We start from the raw sequence: 18,583 nt of genomic DNA on the forward strand, positions 1-18,583 counted from the left end.
CTTTTTTCAGTTAAGTTTTTGACTTATAATCGTCGGTCAATATGAAAATTGAATTCTTAAAATTTATTTTACAATTTTAATAAAAAAAGAGTAGTAAACGTAAAAAACTCAGTATTAAAATAGCACATAAAAAACACAAAAAAGAGAGGAAAGCAATATTCATAAAATCTGTATTTTTGTTATTAAGATAGATATTACAATTATTGTATAATTAACAAAAATGCTCAACATGACATGGTAATATAACCAGTGTCATATTTTTACTAAGTGTGAACAGATACCTTAAGAGGGGGTCTTCGCTAATAGCGATTACATAATAAGGGGCAATTCCACAGGTGTGGTGTTGATCATGCGTTACACATATGGATTATAAATGATTGTATACATGTATATCCGTTGCTATTAATAATCACGATCATAAAGAAATAACAAGTAATATTCTAATCTCTAGCATGCCATTCAAAGTTCATAATGAACAATGTCTTCCGTCCGTTCATTTTGGTAAAAACCAATTAAGCATTGAAAAGTTTATAAGAATATCATAACATCATATGTCTACTAGTTCATCTTCACTTTCTGCATTTCTTGCTTGGACGCCCTTTGATGCTTTGCATCAATGCTTTTCTTGTCTTACTTAAAATAAAATAAGGATATGTTAAACAAGTGTATGTCTTAATTTGTTTCTCTACAAACAAGGTGCTCTAAGTCATGTTTAGTCTCATGATCGGCAATCCACACTCAAATAATTTGTTATCTACCAGTTCTAACTTCTAATCTAAACCACTTTGATGACTGCATAAACTGCATAAGACCGTGCTTGTACGTTACTTGGTGCTAGGTGGATGATTATATGTTAACTTAGAGTATATATGCTGCTTTATATGGTACAAGGTGGGTGAGATACGTTAACAAAGGCTGAATATGCTGCTTAAGACGGTACTAGGTGGGTGAAATATTTAAACAAAGACTGAATATGCTGCTTAAAACGGTGCTAGGTGGGTGAGATATGTTAACACAGACTGAATATGCTGCTTAAGACTGTGCTAGGTGGGTGAGATATGTTAACAAAGACTGAATACGCTGCTTAAGACCGTGCTAGGTGGGTGAGATATGTTAAAAAAGGCTGATTATACTGCTTTAGACAGTGCTAGGCCGGTCATATATTTAAACAAAGACTGAATTTGCTGCTTCAGAATGTGCTAGGTGGGTGAGATATGTTAACAAATACTGAATACACTGCTAAGATGTTATGTTATATGTGGATGTGACATTTTAACAACGACTGAATATACTGCTTTAGGCGGTGCTAGAGGATTGAAATAATAATGTTAACATAGACTCAATATACTGATTTAGATGGTGCTATGTGTGCGAGAGCTGAGAGCTTCTTTCGGGTAAAATTTGGAGTAGACTGGCATATATTGTATTACCCAAACTGCACGCGTTAACATATTTCAAAATTAAGTAAAATGAAATAGCTAAAATCTTGCCATCATCCATACATTATAACATAAAAGAACACTAATTTTGTTGAAAGTAGTTATGGGAAAACGATTTATCTTTGTCCAAACCTTCAGAAATTATCTAACCAAGTTAGCCCTACGATAATACGAGAAAAAACAGGATAATGTTTATTTACAAGAGCTTGACATTCTATCAATAATCGAAAAATATAAGCAAATAAGAGGATATTTGTTCGTTTCAGTGAAATATGGAATATATATGTTCATGAAACATCATAAAATGCCACATAAATGTTTGACGTTTCACTCCCAAGACGTTTCACTATTGAGACATTTCACTCCCAAGACGGTTCACACCGAGACGTTTCACTCACGATTTGTAATTTGTAATTGTATAGACGTGTCACTCCCATTCTTTTAAAATGTTATTAGGAAAATTTGATGAGAGGTTGAAATGAAAGACACATTTCTGAAATTTTATTTTTTCAACTGCATGAGAAAATTCTATGTATAATAAATTAAGAAATATAATAGAATATTATAACATAAATTAAAAATGAAAATTTTCATGAACAACAAAGACATATTATAGGTATCAATTTGAGTATCAAAATCACTACCAGTACAGTTATAAGTTTTTCTATAGAAAAAAAATGTATCGCTAATCTGATTTAACAAAGAAATGATGAAATTTACTATAAAGTGTTCCAGTTACCAAAGAAAACATGGGGCTTGATTTGACAAAGAAATTTACATAGTTCCTGTTTTCATTTTATTAATAAATTATTAATAAAATATTATGTAAATGATTGTTGTTTCAATTGACAATTAATTGAAAAGAAAAATAATTAAACTTAAAAGAAAAATATGACATATGTATGTTTTTCTGTATTTAATAAGTAAATAAATGTTTCTATAAGACCTCAACTACTTAATACAATATTACTTGCACTTACAGCATACAAGTTTCCCTATATACATTCTTCATTGACAAATGTTTTTGTTGTGATAAAGGTTGGTTATATACCACAGAACACATAATTATTATAAAGGAATATTATTATATACTTTATTTTAAGATAAGCTATGCTTATCCTTAAGAATAATATTTTTATTAGCAGTTTCATAAAAGAAAGTCACTTGGAAAATTATAATAATGTCAATATTTTGATATCAGTTACTTTTATTAAAATAATAATTCTTAAAGTAATAAAAAATCAAATATTATATACATTTGTATATTTATAATTTTTTGTAAGTTTAAAACTATGAAATGCAAAAAATGTGTATGAAATTAATTATTATTTTAAATTATTGCTTTATCAGTAAACAGTAGCCATTAAACAAATATTATTGCGGTGCCAACAGTAATCCGTCACCCTACATGTAGTTGTATAAACACCGAGACTATCAACTAACAGTTTGACATCACTTTTATACATCAGTTGTTAGCATTAACAGTTTACTAATCAGTTGTTTATTGAACCATTTAAATTATTTTCAGACAACAACCACATATAACAAATGTCTTGGAAACAGAAACTTCTCCAAAAGTTTTGTTTTAAATATATAACAAAGGTGAAATAATATCTAATCAGGTAAGATATAAATAAATTATGTAAAATGATTTGCAAAGATTTCTCCAATCAAATAAAATAACTAAACTTACACAACTTGTAGTACTGAGATGCCCTTTAAGTATTTTAATTCATTTTTTTTATTAAATTTAAGTTAAATTTTACTATATCACAAGTATCAGAATAATTTTGGTATAAAAAGGAAGTTAAACGTCTTGAAATCATTGGTAGTGAACCGTCTTGGTGTGAACCGTTCTAATAGTGAAACGTCTGTCTACCGGGGCGCGCGACCCAGTACTTGTGACATTACTCGCTAGTCGCTACCAGAAACATATCGTGGTGAACGGTGAAACAAAACTACAGATTCTTGAAAATTTCCAGTCTTCAAAATAAGCGCCAGCCCGATGCCACTAAATTTTGCATCAGTCCGCTGATTATTGCAAGGTTGTTGGTCCAATGGGCCAGCAGTTTTTTTTTTGCCATGAAAAGGTACCGTCGAGGAAATTTTCATCAAGAAAATGGGGCAGGGCCGGTTCTCATAAAATCAATCTGTCTGCTTATTTTGGCAAATAAAACCAATCAATTTCAGTCCTAAATGTTCAAAACACTGCAAGAGAGAGGGCTAATATTGTATTCAGTAATGGAGGTCGCCCATTCTTTCTTGGATATTTTGCCGTACCGCACCGTACAGTTAAAGGAACTCCATTGAGCTTTATAAGCCAAAAAACATTTAATTTTAATTTTTCATATAGATAAACAAGAACACTTAAAAACAGAAATATAATAAATATAGTCAAGACATATACAAGATTGAAGAAATACATTGAAAATCATATATAAATTTGTGCTATTCTCAGTCCGATTTGATTGAAAAGCGTTTTTGCACATAAGTTATTAGTATAGATCTACATCAAATGGAGTAATAATCTCAAAAAATTATTTCCAGTCCCGTCATGTCAAAAAACCTCAGTGGAGTCCCTTTAAGGAAATTACACCATTATTTAACTATCATGATTTTGTTATTATTAATTAAAGTAAGATATTTTGTGTATAAATGGTTTGTGTGTAGCAAACTGTGTCATGTATTACTAATGCACTAGTGTTAAATAAATTATTTAGCATTATTACCTGATACCTTATATAAATGTAATTTGTTATTATTTACTGTTTTCTGAAATTCTAAAAACGTCAACATTCGCGAACTATTGACCGGTCAATAGTTTCGACTGTTTCCCTCTCGTGCTCCTCTATGACGTCATTGACGTCATAGAGGATTCCCACTTGAAGCGTCCATCGATCTTGATCATGAACCAGACGTGACGTGACATAGTTAAGATATTTATTTTAATTATTAACATATATGTGCAAAACAATTTGTTGTTCCTTTTTTCTTCTGCAAATAGTGTTAAAACAGTAGTTGATCAGGTAATAAAACAGTTAAGCCCTTCCACCTCGGGCCAACAGTTTGACTGTTCCCAAATCACATATGAAATAACTGTATACTATTGTTAAATAAATTATTTACAAATAAATTATAATAGTAAATTTAAGTGACAAAAACATATATATGACCTAGTATGCTTACAAAATTATGTAAGAACTTCTTTTAATAAAACATGTAATGTTTTATTAAATATAATAATCATGCATTTTCATAATTCTAAATATCTTTTATAGAATCAAAATAATGTCTTAAAGCTTTGATTTTGTTTTCTTTTGCTTACAATACAAATTTGTCTTCAAAATGTAGAGAGGAAGAACTCATGAAGCTTTACATCAAAAATGAGTAAGTTCATATTCGTTTCCACATTCATTGTTGATCTATAAATAGTAAACTAAGACACGTCTGCCTAAACATAAGGTCTTTAAAGAATTTTCAAAGCTGTCAATATATGGCCTAGAATACAAGAAGTAATATGCTTCTTTCAAAATTATCAAGGGAAGCATGATTAAGTGGTTTCCTTTACCCATCAATTTATTACTTCTCTACGTATTTGGTCCAGCTAAAGATGACCAGGTCTTGTAAGATTTAAAATTTTACTGGGCCGAATGTCCTGTGATTTTTAAAGTTTTTTGTGAAAACTGTGAAAACATCGATAAAGCTTCGACTAGATGTAGATCTGGATCACAAGGCGCTTGACGAGAAAGCACACAATTCCATAAAAATAAAGGGCCCCGTGATTTTGTAAGACACAATACACAAATTGGCATATACATAGTAATATCACCCGCACTGTAGGTGATATATTTGGATGAAATCGCAGGGACATGAAGAGGTAGTTTCTTAAAATTTGCTACCGTGTCCAAATGTGTTTATGTTTTTGTTACTTTTGAAAAACACACTAACAAATGACTTAAAATTTAATGCTGACCATATAATCTTTATTACTTTTTATGTTTGTGCAATTAAAAAATAAAATAAATTAAGTTTAAAGCATTGTTTCTTTTCCAGGTTTCGAGCCCAATAAATTGAATTGAGATTATGAATGAAATTACATGTTTATGTGATCAATTACGTTACATAAAAAATATTACATAAAAAATATGTTACAAGTTACACAAATTCTATATGCATTTTTTCATCTGGAAATTATTTCATACATGTATTTATTTTTATATATTAATATATCGACCTTTGTCCTCAGGTAATCTTAAACAGTGATAACATGGCATCTTCCTACGACAATTCCTCGGAGGAACAAACAGAACTACGCAGACTTCACATTAAACTTATCTCTGAAATTAACGATAATTTAGATCAAAAAAGCATAGAGTATGAAAAATTATTTTTTTATTTCGGAACTTATGTGCCTCCAGGATTAATTGCCAATAAATCAAGTCTAGATAAATTTAAAACTTTATGCACCAGAAACATCATTACACCAGGAGAAAATTATGAAAAATTGAAACAGATATGTCGAGACAGTGGAAATGATACTCATGTAAATACAATAGAAAAATATGAAAAGGAAATGGAAAAAGTTCGAACTCGACATAGATATACAGGTATGTACAAATAGAAATTCAAGTTTATCTGAAAGAAAAAAAAAACCTTTTTATTTGTTGTACATGTATACATGTAGATATTATATTAATGTAATTGCATACTACATCACCCTTTTGAACCAGTTACTAAATGATTACAAAAGCAGTCAAAGATATGAATGGTATTTTAAAGATTACTACTAGGGTATATATTTTTGATCTATAATTTTGTTCAAGAGAGGATCTTCTAAATTACTAGTACTTGTATTCATTAACTGAAATATTACTTTAGAACGTTTTATCATAATGTTTTTATTCAGTTTGGAATTTAATACATGGAGATATCAATTTTGAGTGCATTTTTAAAGAATTATGCATGGTTTGCATTCAAATGCACAGGAGCATAATCACGCAGACCGATACAGTTTTGAACAATAATCCATGCATAATGATAATATAGAACAAATAATATGTATTTCTATTCTAATACATTTAATAAAGGAATTGATAAGAATATGGAAAAATTATATTGAGCGTAATGATATTCTCACTGACGTCATTTAGTTCATTGACGTCATATATGACATCACATAACATGAAAGCATTTGTTTTTAATGTTGTTTATAAAATTATGTAATGTGTTATAATGCACTTGATTGTCCTGATTGAAAGGAAAATAGTGCGAAGCGTGTTAGAATTAGATAAGTATGTTTACTGTTTTCTATTCATGGTCAATTCCTAGGCACCAAAACTCAAAACCGGTGATATTTAGCCTATAAACCTTAAGGCACCAAAACTCAAAACCGGTGATATTTAGCCTATAAACCTTAAGGCACCAAAACTCAAAACCGGTGATATTTAGCCTATCAACACAGCTCAGACATATTATATCTTAAATAACACAAACTTTCGGTCCTTCTATATTCAAATGGAAACTGAAACTTTCGGTCCTTCTATATTCAAATGAAAACTGAAACTTTTGGTCCTTCTTTATTCAAATGGAAACTGAAACTTTCGGTCCTTCTATATTTAAAAGGAAAATTGAGGGTCGTATATATTCAGATATTTCTGTGAATCATGTCGCTTATTGGAGATACACTTGACTATACAACTGAAAGTAATTATGGCAAACACTGAAGAGTTGTACTTTTTGTAGATTTTAAGATATTGCTAAAGAGCTATAAGAACTGAGGTATTGTTACAGTTATGTCGGCGTTATTGTTGTTGTTGCCGTTGCCATTCCAAACTTGTACTTTTGATCATATTTTCACGAAGTGGTCAAGGTGAGGTATAATGATGGGGCTATGTCCTGCGTCCGTCGTCCTGCGTCATTCATCGTCAACAATTGGGTTGTTAACAGTCTAGCAGTCACAGTTTTGATTGGATCATCATCAAACTTTGTCAGAATGTTTGTCTCAATGAAATACAGATCGAGTTCGAAGATGGGTTATCTTGGGTCAAAACCTAGGTTACAGGAGCTAAAAATAGAAAAAGCTTATTAACACTCTAGAGGCTGCAGTTTTCATCCAAATATTCTTGAAATTTGTCAGGAAGGTTGTTTTAATGATATCTAGGTCAAGTTCGAAGATGGGTCATCTCCGGTCAAAAACTAGGTCACAGGAGCTAAAAATAGAAAAAGCTTGTTAACACTCTAGTGGTTTCAGTTTTCATCCAAATATTCTGGAAATTTGTCAGGAATGTTTTTTTGATGATATCTAGGTCAAGATCGAAGATGGGTTATCTCCGGTCAAAAACTAGGTCACAGGAGCTAAAAATAGAAAAAGCTTGTTAACACTCTAGTGGTTTCAGTTTTCATCCAAATATTCTGGAAATTTGTCAGGAAGGTTGTTTTGATGATATCTAGGTCAAGTTCGAAGATGGGTCATCTCCGGTCAAAAACTAGGTCACAAGAGCTAAAAATAGAAAAAGCTTGTTAACACTCTAGGGGCTGCAGTTTTCATCCAAATATTCTGGAAATTGGTCAGGAAAGTTGTTTTTATGATTTCTAGGTCAAGTTCGAAGATGGGTCATCTCCGGTCAAAAACTAGGTCACAGGAGCTAAAAATAGAAAATGCTTGTTAACACTCTAGTGGCTGCAGTTTTCATCCAAATATTCTGGAAATTGGTCAGGAAAGTTGTTTTGATGTTTTTCAGGTCAAGTTCGAAGATGGGTCATCTCCGGTCAAAAACTAGGTCACAGGAGCTAAAAATAGAAAAAGCTTTTTAACACTCTAGAGGCTGCAGTTTTCATCCAAATATTCTTGAAATGTGTCAGGAAGGTTGTTTTAATGATTTCTAGGTCAAGTTCGAAGATGGGTCATCTCCAGTCAAAAACTAGGCCACAGGAGCTAAAAATAGAAAAAGCTTGTTAACACTCTAATGGCTGCAGTTTTCATCCAAATATTCTGGAAATTTGTCAGGAAGGTTGTTTTGATGATATCTAGGTCAAGATCGAAGATGGGTTATCTCCGGTCAAAAACTAGGTCACAGGAGCTAAAAATAGAAAAGGCTTGTTAACACTCTAGTGGCTGCAGTTTTGATTCAAATATTCTGGAATTTTGTCAGGAAGGTTGTTTTGATGATTTCTGGGTCAAGTGCTAAGATTGGTCATGTCCGGTCAAAAACTAGGTCACAGGAGCTAAAAAAAAGAAAAATGTTTTAAACACTCTAGTGGCTGCAGTTTTGATCTAAAGTTCCTGAAAATTGGTCAGGAAGGTTGTTTTGATGATTTCTAGGTCAAGTTTGAATATGGGTCGTGTCCGGTCATCAAACTTGGCCATGATGCTTGTTTAAGACATTGCTTGGATGCGGTTGTGTCAGGTGAGCGATCCAGGGCCATCATGGCCCTTTTGTTTAAGTTTTTCGTGTATTGTTTTCACACTTGGCCAAGACAACTCTTAGACAAAACTTTTAAATAGACCAGACTAACCTTGACCTTTATTCATAAATAAAAGAAAAAACAAAGAAAAAATTTGCCAGTGCTAGCCCTCAGCCAAATTGATATTTATGGTTATGTGAAAACCATTTCTAACAACAAATCTAAGATGAGCAAAAATTTGGGGCCCTTTTTAGGGGAATTAGAGCAAAAGCCTTTTTTTTGTAAGTTTAAATTCATGGTCCCCTTAACTTTGGGCCAGCTTACCAAAGGCAAAAACAAGTTGGGTTTTTGTTTTTAGTTCCCTAGTTAATAAAAGTTTTTTTTTTTGGATTTTTTAACAAATTTTAAACTTTAAAAAATTTTTTTTTTTCTTTTGAAAAACAAAAAAATGGCACATGAAAAAATTTCATTTTTTAAAAAAACAAAATAAACCCGGGAAATTTGGAATTTAAAAGGGAGGGCCCAGGCTTGGGTTATTTTAACAAAGGGGCTTGCCCCCCATTTTTTATTTACATAGGAAAAAAGCAAAACACAAATATATTTAAAACCCCAAATACAAAAAACAAAACCTTTCCCCAACCAAAACCCTACCAAAGTAGCCCCCTGTCAGATAACAACTTTTTCCCGGCCCCAAAACCCTGTCCCGGGGTCTCAAAAAAGGGGTATGTCCCCCCCCAAAACAAGATAAATGTTTTAAATGTTGTTTTTTCCCAAATTAAAAAAGAAACCCCCGTCCCAAAAAAACATTTTGTTTTGGGGCCATCTATGAACCAAACCCCTTATACAAATTATCATGCAAACAATGCCACCCCAATAAAACCCTTTTTTAAAAAAAATGATGTTTTCCCCCAGTGGTCGACAGACCGGGGAAATTTGGGAAATGTTTTTATAAATGCTCCCCGGGGAAAAAGGGAAAAAACCCCTTTGCCCGTCCCCCCACCCCCGATTCAAAGGGTTTTTCTTCATGTTTTAAAACCCTTAAAAATAACAAGTTTTCTTTCATTTTGCCATATTGGGGTTTCAAAAGGTTTCAGGAACCCAAAAAATCTTTTTTTTAAAAATTAAAACCCCTTTTTTTTATACCTTAATTAAATTTTTTTTTTAAATTTTTTAAAAAAATATTTTGGCTTTTTCTTTTAAAGATTAAAATGTTTTCCCGTTTTAATTTTCGTTTTAAAAGTAAAAGAAAATTTATTGGGTTTCCCCTTAAAGGCCCCTTTGTTTAAGGGTTTTTTCCCCCAACTTTAAAGAAGAGGGGGGAAAATTTCCCTTTTCATTTGTCCCGGGCCGTTTAGTTCCCCCTAGACCCAAAAGGTTTTCCCAAAATTTATAAACTAAAGAAAACCCTTTTGGCCTAGGAAATTCAACTTGGGTTTTGGTGATTTTGGGGCCCCCTGACCAGTAGATTTACCCCTTTGATTTTGGGGTTTAAGGGGGCCCAAAAAAGGGTTAAAAGGGCACAATTGACCTTGTTAAAATTAAAAAAAAGTTTTTTCCCATCAAAAAACTAAAGCAACCCCTTTAAAGGGCCCAGGAAAAATTCAAAAATTTGTATGGGGGATTGGTCCCCTTTTACCAGCCCGAAAGACCCCTAAATTTATTTTGGGGGCAAAAGGGGCAAAAATTTACATTTAAAACCTTTTTAGGTTTAAAAAAAGGTTTCCCAATCAAACTAAAAAAACGCTTTTTTGGGGGTAGGAAAATTCCAAAATTGGGAGGTGATTGGTTCCCTGAAACCAAATAGGGGACCCCCCCAAATTTAATTTTTTGGAAAAACCCAAGGGGGCAAAAGTCATTTTTTACCTTGTTAAATTAAAAAGAAAGGGTTTCCCGACCAATAAAAAAACATCCCCCAAGTTGACCTTTGGTTTAATTTTTTTTAAAATTAAAAATAAAAAAGCTTTTGGATCACATTTTGAAAAATCCCTTTTGTAACAACTTGGGTGTCATTAAAAAGAGGGCCTGCATGAAATTCCCCAAAATTTTTGCATATATTTTTTTGGAAAAATTTTTTTTAATTTAAATTAAATTGCCTTTCCCACAAACCTATGGGGTCACAATGAAATTTTTAAATTTCCTTTTACATTGTGAAATAGTCCCCTGGGAAAAGTTTGGGTAACCCAGATAACCCCCCTTTTAATTTTTTGTTTTAAATGGGTTTAGAAAATTTATGGGGATAATAACCTGATCCCCAAAGACTAATTGGGCCTTTTCCCAATTTGGGGGCAAAAAACAAAGTTTTACAAAAATATTTTTTGTTGGGTTTTAAACCCTTTTTGAAATTTTTTTTAGGAAATTTACCCATTAAAAGCCACTAAGGGGGGGAAAAATTTAGGTTAATGCAGTTAATTTTTTTTTCAGAGAAACAAAATTTTTCCACCCTTTAAAGAATAATTTATTCAAAATTTTTATTTAAAAATAATTATTGTTTAAAAAAGCAAAAACGAAAAATAAATACTGTTTTCTTCAAATAAATAATTTAAAAAGATTTTTTCAAAAAAAATTTCCCCTTCCCTTTTGGGTTTTTATAAAAACCCGCCCGGGGTTTAAAAACAATAAAGATAATGATTTTTTTTGTTAAATTTTTTTTAAAAAATAACTCCTTTTAAAAAAACAGTTTTAATTTTTTCCCAAATTTTGGAATTTGGGGTTTAGTCCCCCATTTCCCGAACAGTAATTTTTTGTGAATGTTTTTTAAATTTTTTGGTTTTTTTTGTATATTTTGGTAAAGCAGTACCCCCAAACGAAAAATTTTTTACTCGAGCAATATGGAGTTAGAGGAGAAAACCCAAAGGCCCAAAAATTTTTATAATTGAACCCTGAAAAAGCCTTTTTTTCTACAAGAAAGGTTTTAAAAAACTTTTTTTCATCAACAAATGCCCCAAAGCTTTTTCAGGAAAAATTTTAAAAATGTAAAAATTTACCAAAAATTAATTATTAATTTGAAACCCTTTAAAAAGTTAAATTATTTATAACTTTTAAAATTTAAAAAAAATTTTTTTCTAAATTTTTCAGGGGTTTTAATTTGAAAAAAGTTTTCACGAAAGGGGGTTTACTTCAATTTTTTGTCAAATTTTTAATTTAACTGCCCCTTTGTTTTAAATTTTTTATTGTTGAAATTTAAATGAAAAAAACCTAAAATACAAAAAAAAACGGATTTTTTAAACTTGTTTTGTAAAAAAGGTTTAAAAAAAACAAATGTGAAGAAAATAAGAATTCTGGCCCAAACAAATGAAAAATAAAACCCGAAAAATCCCCGGGCCTTTTAAAAAAAAATTTTAAAAAAGGGTCTCCGAAAAAACAAAATTTGAGTTTAAAAAAAAAAAACCAAATTTTTAGATAATTTTTGAAATCTTACCCCTTTTATATAAAATGTTTTATTTGAAGAGAAATTTTAAAAACACAAAAGCTGCAATTTTTTTTGATATAAAAAGTAATATAGGCCCCAACTGATTTAATTTTTTATCAATTGAAGAAAAAAAAGGGCTTCATCCCCTTAAATAAATTTAAGAAATTTGAAGATACCTGAGGCAAAATCAAAAATGAAAAATTTAAAAGTTTTTTTAAAAACAACCCGAAAAAGTTTCAACTAAGTCTGAAAAAGAAATATGAGGAAAAAAAAAATAAAAAAATTTAAAAAATTTAAGCAAAAGGGTGTCCAAAAGCTTAGAAAGAACGTACCCGAGAATTTTAAAAAGGGAAAATTTTCTGTTCTTTAGACAGAAACAAAAAAAAAGGGAGAATGTTTTCTATTGTTTGTTTTCCAGTTGAAAAAATTTGGTTTTTCCATTTCCAAAGTTTTATTAAAAATTTTACATGATAAAGTTTTTTTTACGGGGTTTTTTAATATACCGTTTTTATGTAAAGTAAAAGATAACGAGGAAAAGTTTTTAAATTCCCCGCGAGTAAAAGAAATAAAATTTAAAAAAACGTGACCCACGAGTGGGAAATTTTTAAATTTTTTTGTTAAAACCCAAAAATGAAAATTCCCCCCCGTCGATTTAAAGAGGGGCAAATTGTCCCCCCAGGACTCCGGTGAAAACTCCGAGTCCCCCAAAAATGACTTCCCCCAGTTTAAAAAAAAGAAATGATTTGGCATGCCCCTTTTTTTATTTTTACCCCCGCACAACAAAATTGTAAAAATTTTTAAAAATTTTTTATACTGGAATCAGCTTGTCCGTCCGGGCCCTTTCCCGGGGGTTTTTTTTTTGTCCGCCCAAAAAACTTAAGAAAATCCTTTTACCCCCTTTGTCTTCAAAATTTGGGGAAAGGGAAAGGTTTTGTCATGATTAAATTTAAAATGACCCCTATTGATTTTGAGGTCACTAAGTCAAAGGTCAAGGTCACAGGGGCCTTGACTTAAAAAAGCTTGTCCCGCCCAATAACTTAAGATTCTTTGACCTACAGTCTTCATATTTTGGCATGGAGGTTAGTCATGATTAGTAGATGACCCCTATTGATTTTGAGGTCACCAGGTTAAAGGTCAAGGTCACAGGGCCTTGACTTCAAAAAGCTTGTCAGCCCAATAACTTAAGATTCCTTTGACCTACAGTCGTCATATTTGGCATGGAGGTTAGTCATGATTAGTAGATGACCCCTTTTGATTTTGAGGTCACCAGGTCAAAGGTCAAAGTCACAGGGGGCCTTTGACTTCAAAAAGCTTGTCCGCCCAATAACTTAAGATTCCTTTGACCCATAGTTTCATATTTGGCATGGAGGTAAGTCATGATTAGTAGATGACCCCTATTGATTTTGAGGTCATCAGGTCAAGGTCACAGGGGCCTTGACTTCAAAAAGCTTGTCCGCCCAATAACTTAAGATTCCTTTGACCCATAGTCCTCATATTTGGCATGGAGGTTAGTCATGATTTGTAGATGACCCCTATTGATTTTGAGGTCATCAGGTCAAAGGTCAAGGTCACAGGGGCCTTGACTTCAAAAAGCTTGTCCGCCCAATAACTTAAGATTCCTTTGACCCATAGTCTTCATATTTGGCATTGAGGTTAGGTCATGATTAGTAGGTGACCCCTTTTGACTTTGAGGTCACCAGGTCAAAAGGTCACAGGGGGCCTTGACTTCAAAAAGCTTGTCCGCCCAATAACTTAAGATTCCTTTGACCCACAGTCTTCATCATTTGGCATGGAGGTTAGTCATGATTAGTAGATGACCCCCTATTGAATTTGAGGTCACCAGGTCAAAGGTCAAGGTCACAGGGGCTTGACTTCAAAAAGCTTGTCCGCCTATAACTTAAGATTTCTTTGACCCACAGTCTTCATGTTTGGCATGGAGTTAGTCATGATTAGTAGATGACCCCTATTGATTTTGAGGTCACCAGGTCAAAGGTCAAGGTCACAGGGACTTTGACTTCAAAAATTTTGTCTGCCCAATAACTTTAGATTTCTTTGACCCACAGTCTTCATATTTGGCATGGATGTTGATCATGATAAGTAGATGACCCCTTGTGATTTTGAGGTCACTGGATCAAAGGTCAAGGTCATAGGGACTTTGACTTCAAAAAGTTTGTCCACCCATTTACTTTAGATTCCTTTGACCCACAGTCTTCATATTTGGCATGGATGTTGATCATGACTATAAGGTGACCCCTATTGACTTTGAGGTAACTGGGTCAAAGGTCAAGGTCACAGGGACCTTGACAAAAAAGCTTTTCTTCTCAATTGCTAAAGAATGTCCTGTCCGCAATGTATTGATTTTGACATTTTCACATTTGAAGCTTGTAGAATACATAACTTAGCAATTCACTGGCTTAGTAACTTCAGATTTGGCAGGGAGGTTGTCCTTGAGCTTTAAATGGCCACTGTTGATTCTGACAAAGTGGTATGCGGGGGTATTCACGCCAAGATAGTGGCAGTTCTAGTTAATATAATGCTCTACCTCTAAATTAAAATCCTTGAACGCATGTATCATTCAAAATAATGTTGTCGAAAATTCTTCGTTGATGTAAAGTATCACAAGGCCCAAGTGAAAACGAAAGTAGACACACTAATGATTCATTAATATCAAAAGGGAAGAATAACCGATGATTTCCCGCAATTCCCGTGTCACACAGTGTCAAAAACCTATTTAATTTAGTATTCTAAAATAATAAAATATAGATGAGCTTCATTTTTGCATTGTTTATAAAAATTAATAATCATTATGTAAGCAAAAAAAAGAGAATTTAAGAACACGGCAAAACAACCACGTGCCTTAGTAGGTCGATTAATTCCATTGACATACTATCGTAAGGGATATTATACTTTGTACCAGAATTGAATTCAGAATTACATTTTCTTTAAGACAGTTTAAAAAGATCTTTTCAGTGAAATACATCTGCCTTGGAAAGGAAAGTAAACTTCTGAACAAGGTAATTTTATACTTTTAAGTCAGGCTTTTAGATAAATTTATACAAGTTACATAAATGATACCAAAATGCTTTCCATGTGAAGTACATGTACGTCTCCTTTTAATTGTTGGTTAATAATACAAGATATAAAGTAATTAGTATACATATAGTTCCATTGTAACAATGTACTAGCCAAATCAGATTTTTTTGATGTGCACTTGTTATCAATGCTTAGAATATTATGAAGATCGAAACTCATTTTCGAAATTGAAAAAAAAACACAAGCTGAAATAAATTACAACGTAATCGTTGGCACGTATTGGTATTTGATGCATTTAGAAACATTTACATCTAAGAAAATACGATGGTGTATAATAAATAAACATACAAAAAATGTAGAAATTTCATAAATTTTTAATTCATAAATTCATAGATTATTTTTGTCAAAAGGAAGTTGTAGGTTTTTTCTTGAGGAACTTCGCAGTGATTTAGTAGGACAAGAAAGACATTTAAAGATTAATGAAGTTTATAATTATAATCTGAATTATTCTTATTTCATAAAGAAGTATACAAAAAAGTGACTTCTAATCCAATTTCCTCTCTGGCATGGGTTTGATCCCTGGGAGATACTTTGGTGTAACTCTTCAGGAACGATGGTTAGGAAACTACCCGCCTATATGACTGAAATACTGTTGGGAAAAGGCATAAACTGAAACAAACAAGCAAACAAAAACATGTATTACTATTTGTTTCCGGTTGATATACTTGGTCATGTATTACTGTTTGCTTCTGGTTGATATACCGGTATATGTATTACTGTTTGTTTCCGGTTGATATACTGGTACATGTTTTACTGTTTGTTTCCGGTTGATATACCGGTACATGTGTTACTGTTTGTTTCCGGTTGATATACCAGTACATGTATTACTGTTTGCTTCTGGTTGATATACCGGTATATGTATTACTGTTTGTTTCCGGTTGATATACCGGTACATGTATTACTGTTTGTTTCCGGTTGATATACCGGTACATGTGTTACTGTTTGTTTCCGGTTGATATACCGGTACATGTATTACTGTTTGTTTCCTGTTGATATACTGGTACATGTATTACTGTTTGTTTCTGGTTGATATACCAGTACATGTATTACTGTTTGTTTCTGGTTGATATACCGGTACATGTGTTACTGTTTGTTTCTGGTTGATATACCGGTACATGTGTTACTGTTTGTTTCCGGTTGATATACCAGTACATGTATTACTGTTTGTTTCTGGTTGATATACCGGTACATGTGTTACTGTTTGTTTCTGGTTGATATACCGGTACATGTGTTACTGTTTGTTTCCGGTTGATATACCAGTACATGTATTACTGTTTGTTTCCGGTTGATATACCGGTACATGTATTACTGTTTGTTTCCGGTTGATATACCGGTACATGTATTACTGTTTGTTTCTGGTTGATATAATGGTACATGTGTTACTGTTTGTTTCCGGTTGATATACCAGTACATGTATTACTGTTTGTTTCTGGTTGATATACCTGTACATGTATTACTGTTTGTTTCCGGTTGATATACCGGTACATGTATTACTGTTTGTTTCCGGTTGATATACAGTGTACATGTGTTACTGTTTGTTTCCGTTGAATACCGGTACATGTATTACTGTTTGTTTCCTGTTGATATACTGGTACATGTATTACTGTTTGTTTCTGGTTGGTATACTGGTACATGTATAACTGTTTGTTTCTGGTTGGTATACCGGTACATGTATGACTGTTTGTTTTCCTGTTGATATACTGGTACATGTATTACTGTTTGTTTCTGGTTGGTATACCGGTACATGTATTACTGTTTGTTTTCTGGTTGATATACCGGTACATGTATTACTGTTTGTTTCCTGTTGATATACTGGTACATGTATTACTGTTTGTTTCTGGTTGGTATACCACTACATGTATTACTGTTTGTTTCCGGTTGATATACCGGTACATGTATTACTGTTTGTTTCTGGTTGGTATACCGGTACATGTATTACTGTTTGTTTCTGGTTGGTATACCGGTACATGTATTACTGTTTGTTTCTGGTTGATATACCGGTACATGTATTACTGTTTGTTTCTGGTTGGTATACCGGTACATGTATTACTGTTTGTTTCTGGTTGGTATACCGGTACATGTATTACTGTTTGTTTCTGGTTGGTATACCGATACATGTATTACTGTTTGTTTCCGGTTGATATACATGTACCAGTACTGTCACAGGGTGTCCGTTTGACCCTTGAAATGACTCTTTGACCCTTCAAATTTCCAAAAGGCTTGATTTGACCCTCAATATTTTAACTAGAGGGTCAAATGTTGTTAAAATCATGGGGATTGGCATTGTAGTTGGTAAAACTTTGTTAAAATGACCCTCAGGATTTCGTGGCTAGTGAACACTCTGCAGTACGTGTATTATTGTTTGTTTCTGGTTGATATACCAGTACATGTATTACTGTTTGTTTCTGTTTGATATATACGGTACATGTATTACTGTTTGTTTCCGGTTGATAGAGCGGTTTTTATTTCTCTCTGCTTTTATTTGTTTACAATCCATTTGAATAATTGGTTGGCTGTTAGTATTTGAAAATCTGCAGCGTTTATGGTCACGTTCAGTTAGAGAACTTATTAATATAAAAAGAAAATCTTTATTTTTTCACATGATTTTCGTTTAGAAACAAAAACTTGTACAATACGCTAAATTGCACAGAATAACTGATATTTTAACGTATTAGCGAGAAATATTTACACATAAGTATAACTGACATGAAGTTTAACAAAACAAGGTAGGGATATTCCTACGTCATCAGTTAAAATGGCGGTGGCTATTACCGATCTCATTACGGAAAAATACAACTATTTTAATCATGCTTTTTTTATCAAAGGACTTCTTAAAACACTTTTTATTGTGTTCATTGTAATCTACATATCGAAATCTACATAAAACAGAATAACATGCCTATTTTTGACCACAGACCTTTAAAAAATCTTCTACTAAAAAAACAAATAGCTGGAGCTTAGATATTAATCATGAAACATCTTCTTGTGGATGTCTACCAAGTTTGTTCAAATACAAACCCAGGGGTCAAAATTGGCCCCGCCCCAGGGGGGTCATTGACTTTCCTTATTTGTATATAGTAAAAAACTTAAAATGTCTTCTTCTGAAAAACCAAAATAGCTAGAGCTTAGATATGAAGCAAGAAACATAGTCTAATGGGTGTCTACCAAGTTTGTTCAAATAGAAGCCCTGGGGTAAAAATTGGCCCCTCCTAGGAGGGGGGGCTTGTCTTTCCCTATA

General features: G+C 32.5%; 1 protein-coding gene across 1 annotated transcript in view; it reads left to right on the forward strand.

Moving 5' to 3' along the window:
* The first annotated feature begins 4,789 nt into the window (after positions 1–4,789).
* The window catches only part of LOC132754538 (uncharacterized), a 70,373-nt gene continuing 56,579 nt past the window's right edge, over positions 4,790–18,583 (forward strand). Inside the window, exons 1-2 of the mRNA XM_060745179.1 lie at positions 4,790–4,826; positions 5,686–6,046. Coding sequence (XP_060601162.1) covers positions 5,707–6,046 — 340 coding nt within the window. The 5' untranslated portion in view covers positions 4,790–4,826; positions 5,686–5,706. The remainder of the gene's footprint in view (positions 4,827–5,685; positions 6,047–18,583) is intronic.

This window comes from Ruditapes philippinarum, unplaced genomic scaffold, assembly GCF_026571515.1.
Source record: "Ruditapes philippinarum isolate M1 unplaced genomic scaffold, ASM2657151v2 ctg7356_1_1_1_1, whole genome shotgun sequence".
NCBI lineage: Eukaryota > Metazoa > Mollusca > Bivalvia > Venerida > Veneridae > Ruditapes > Ruditapes philippinarum.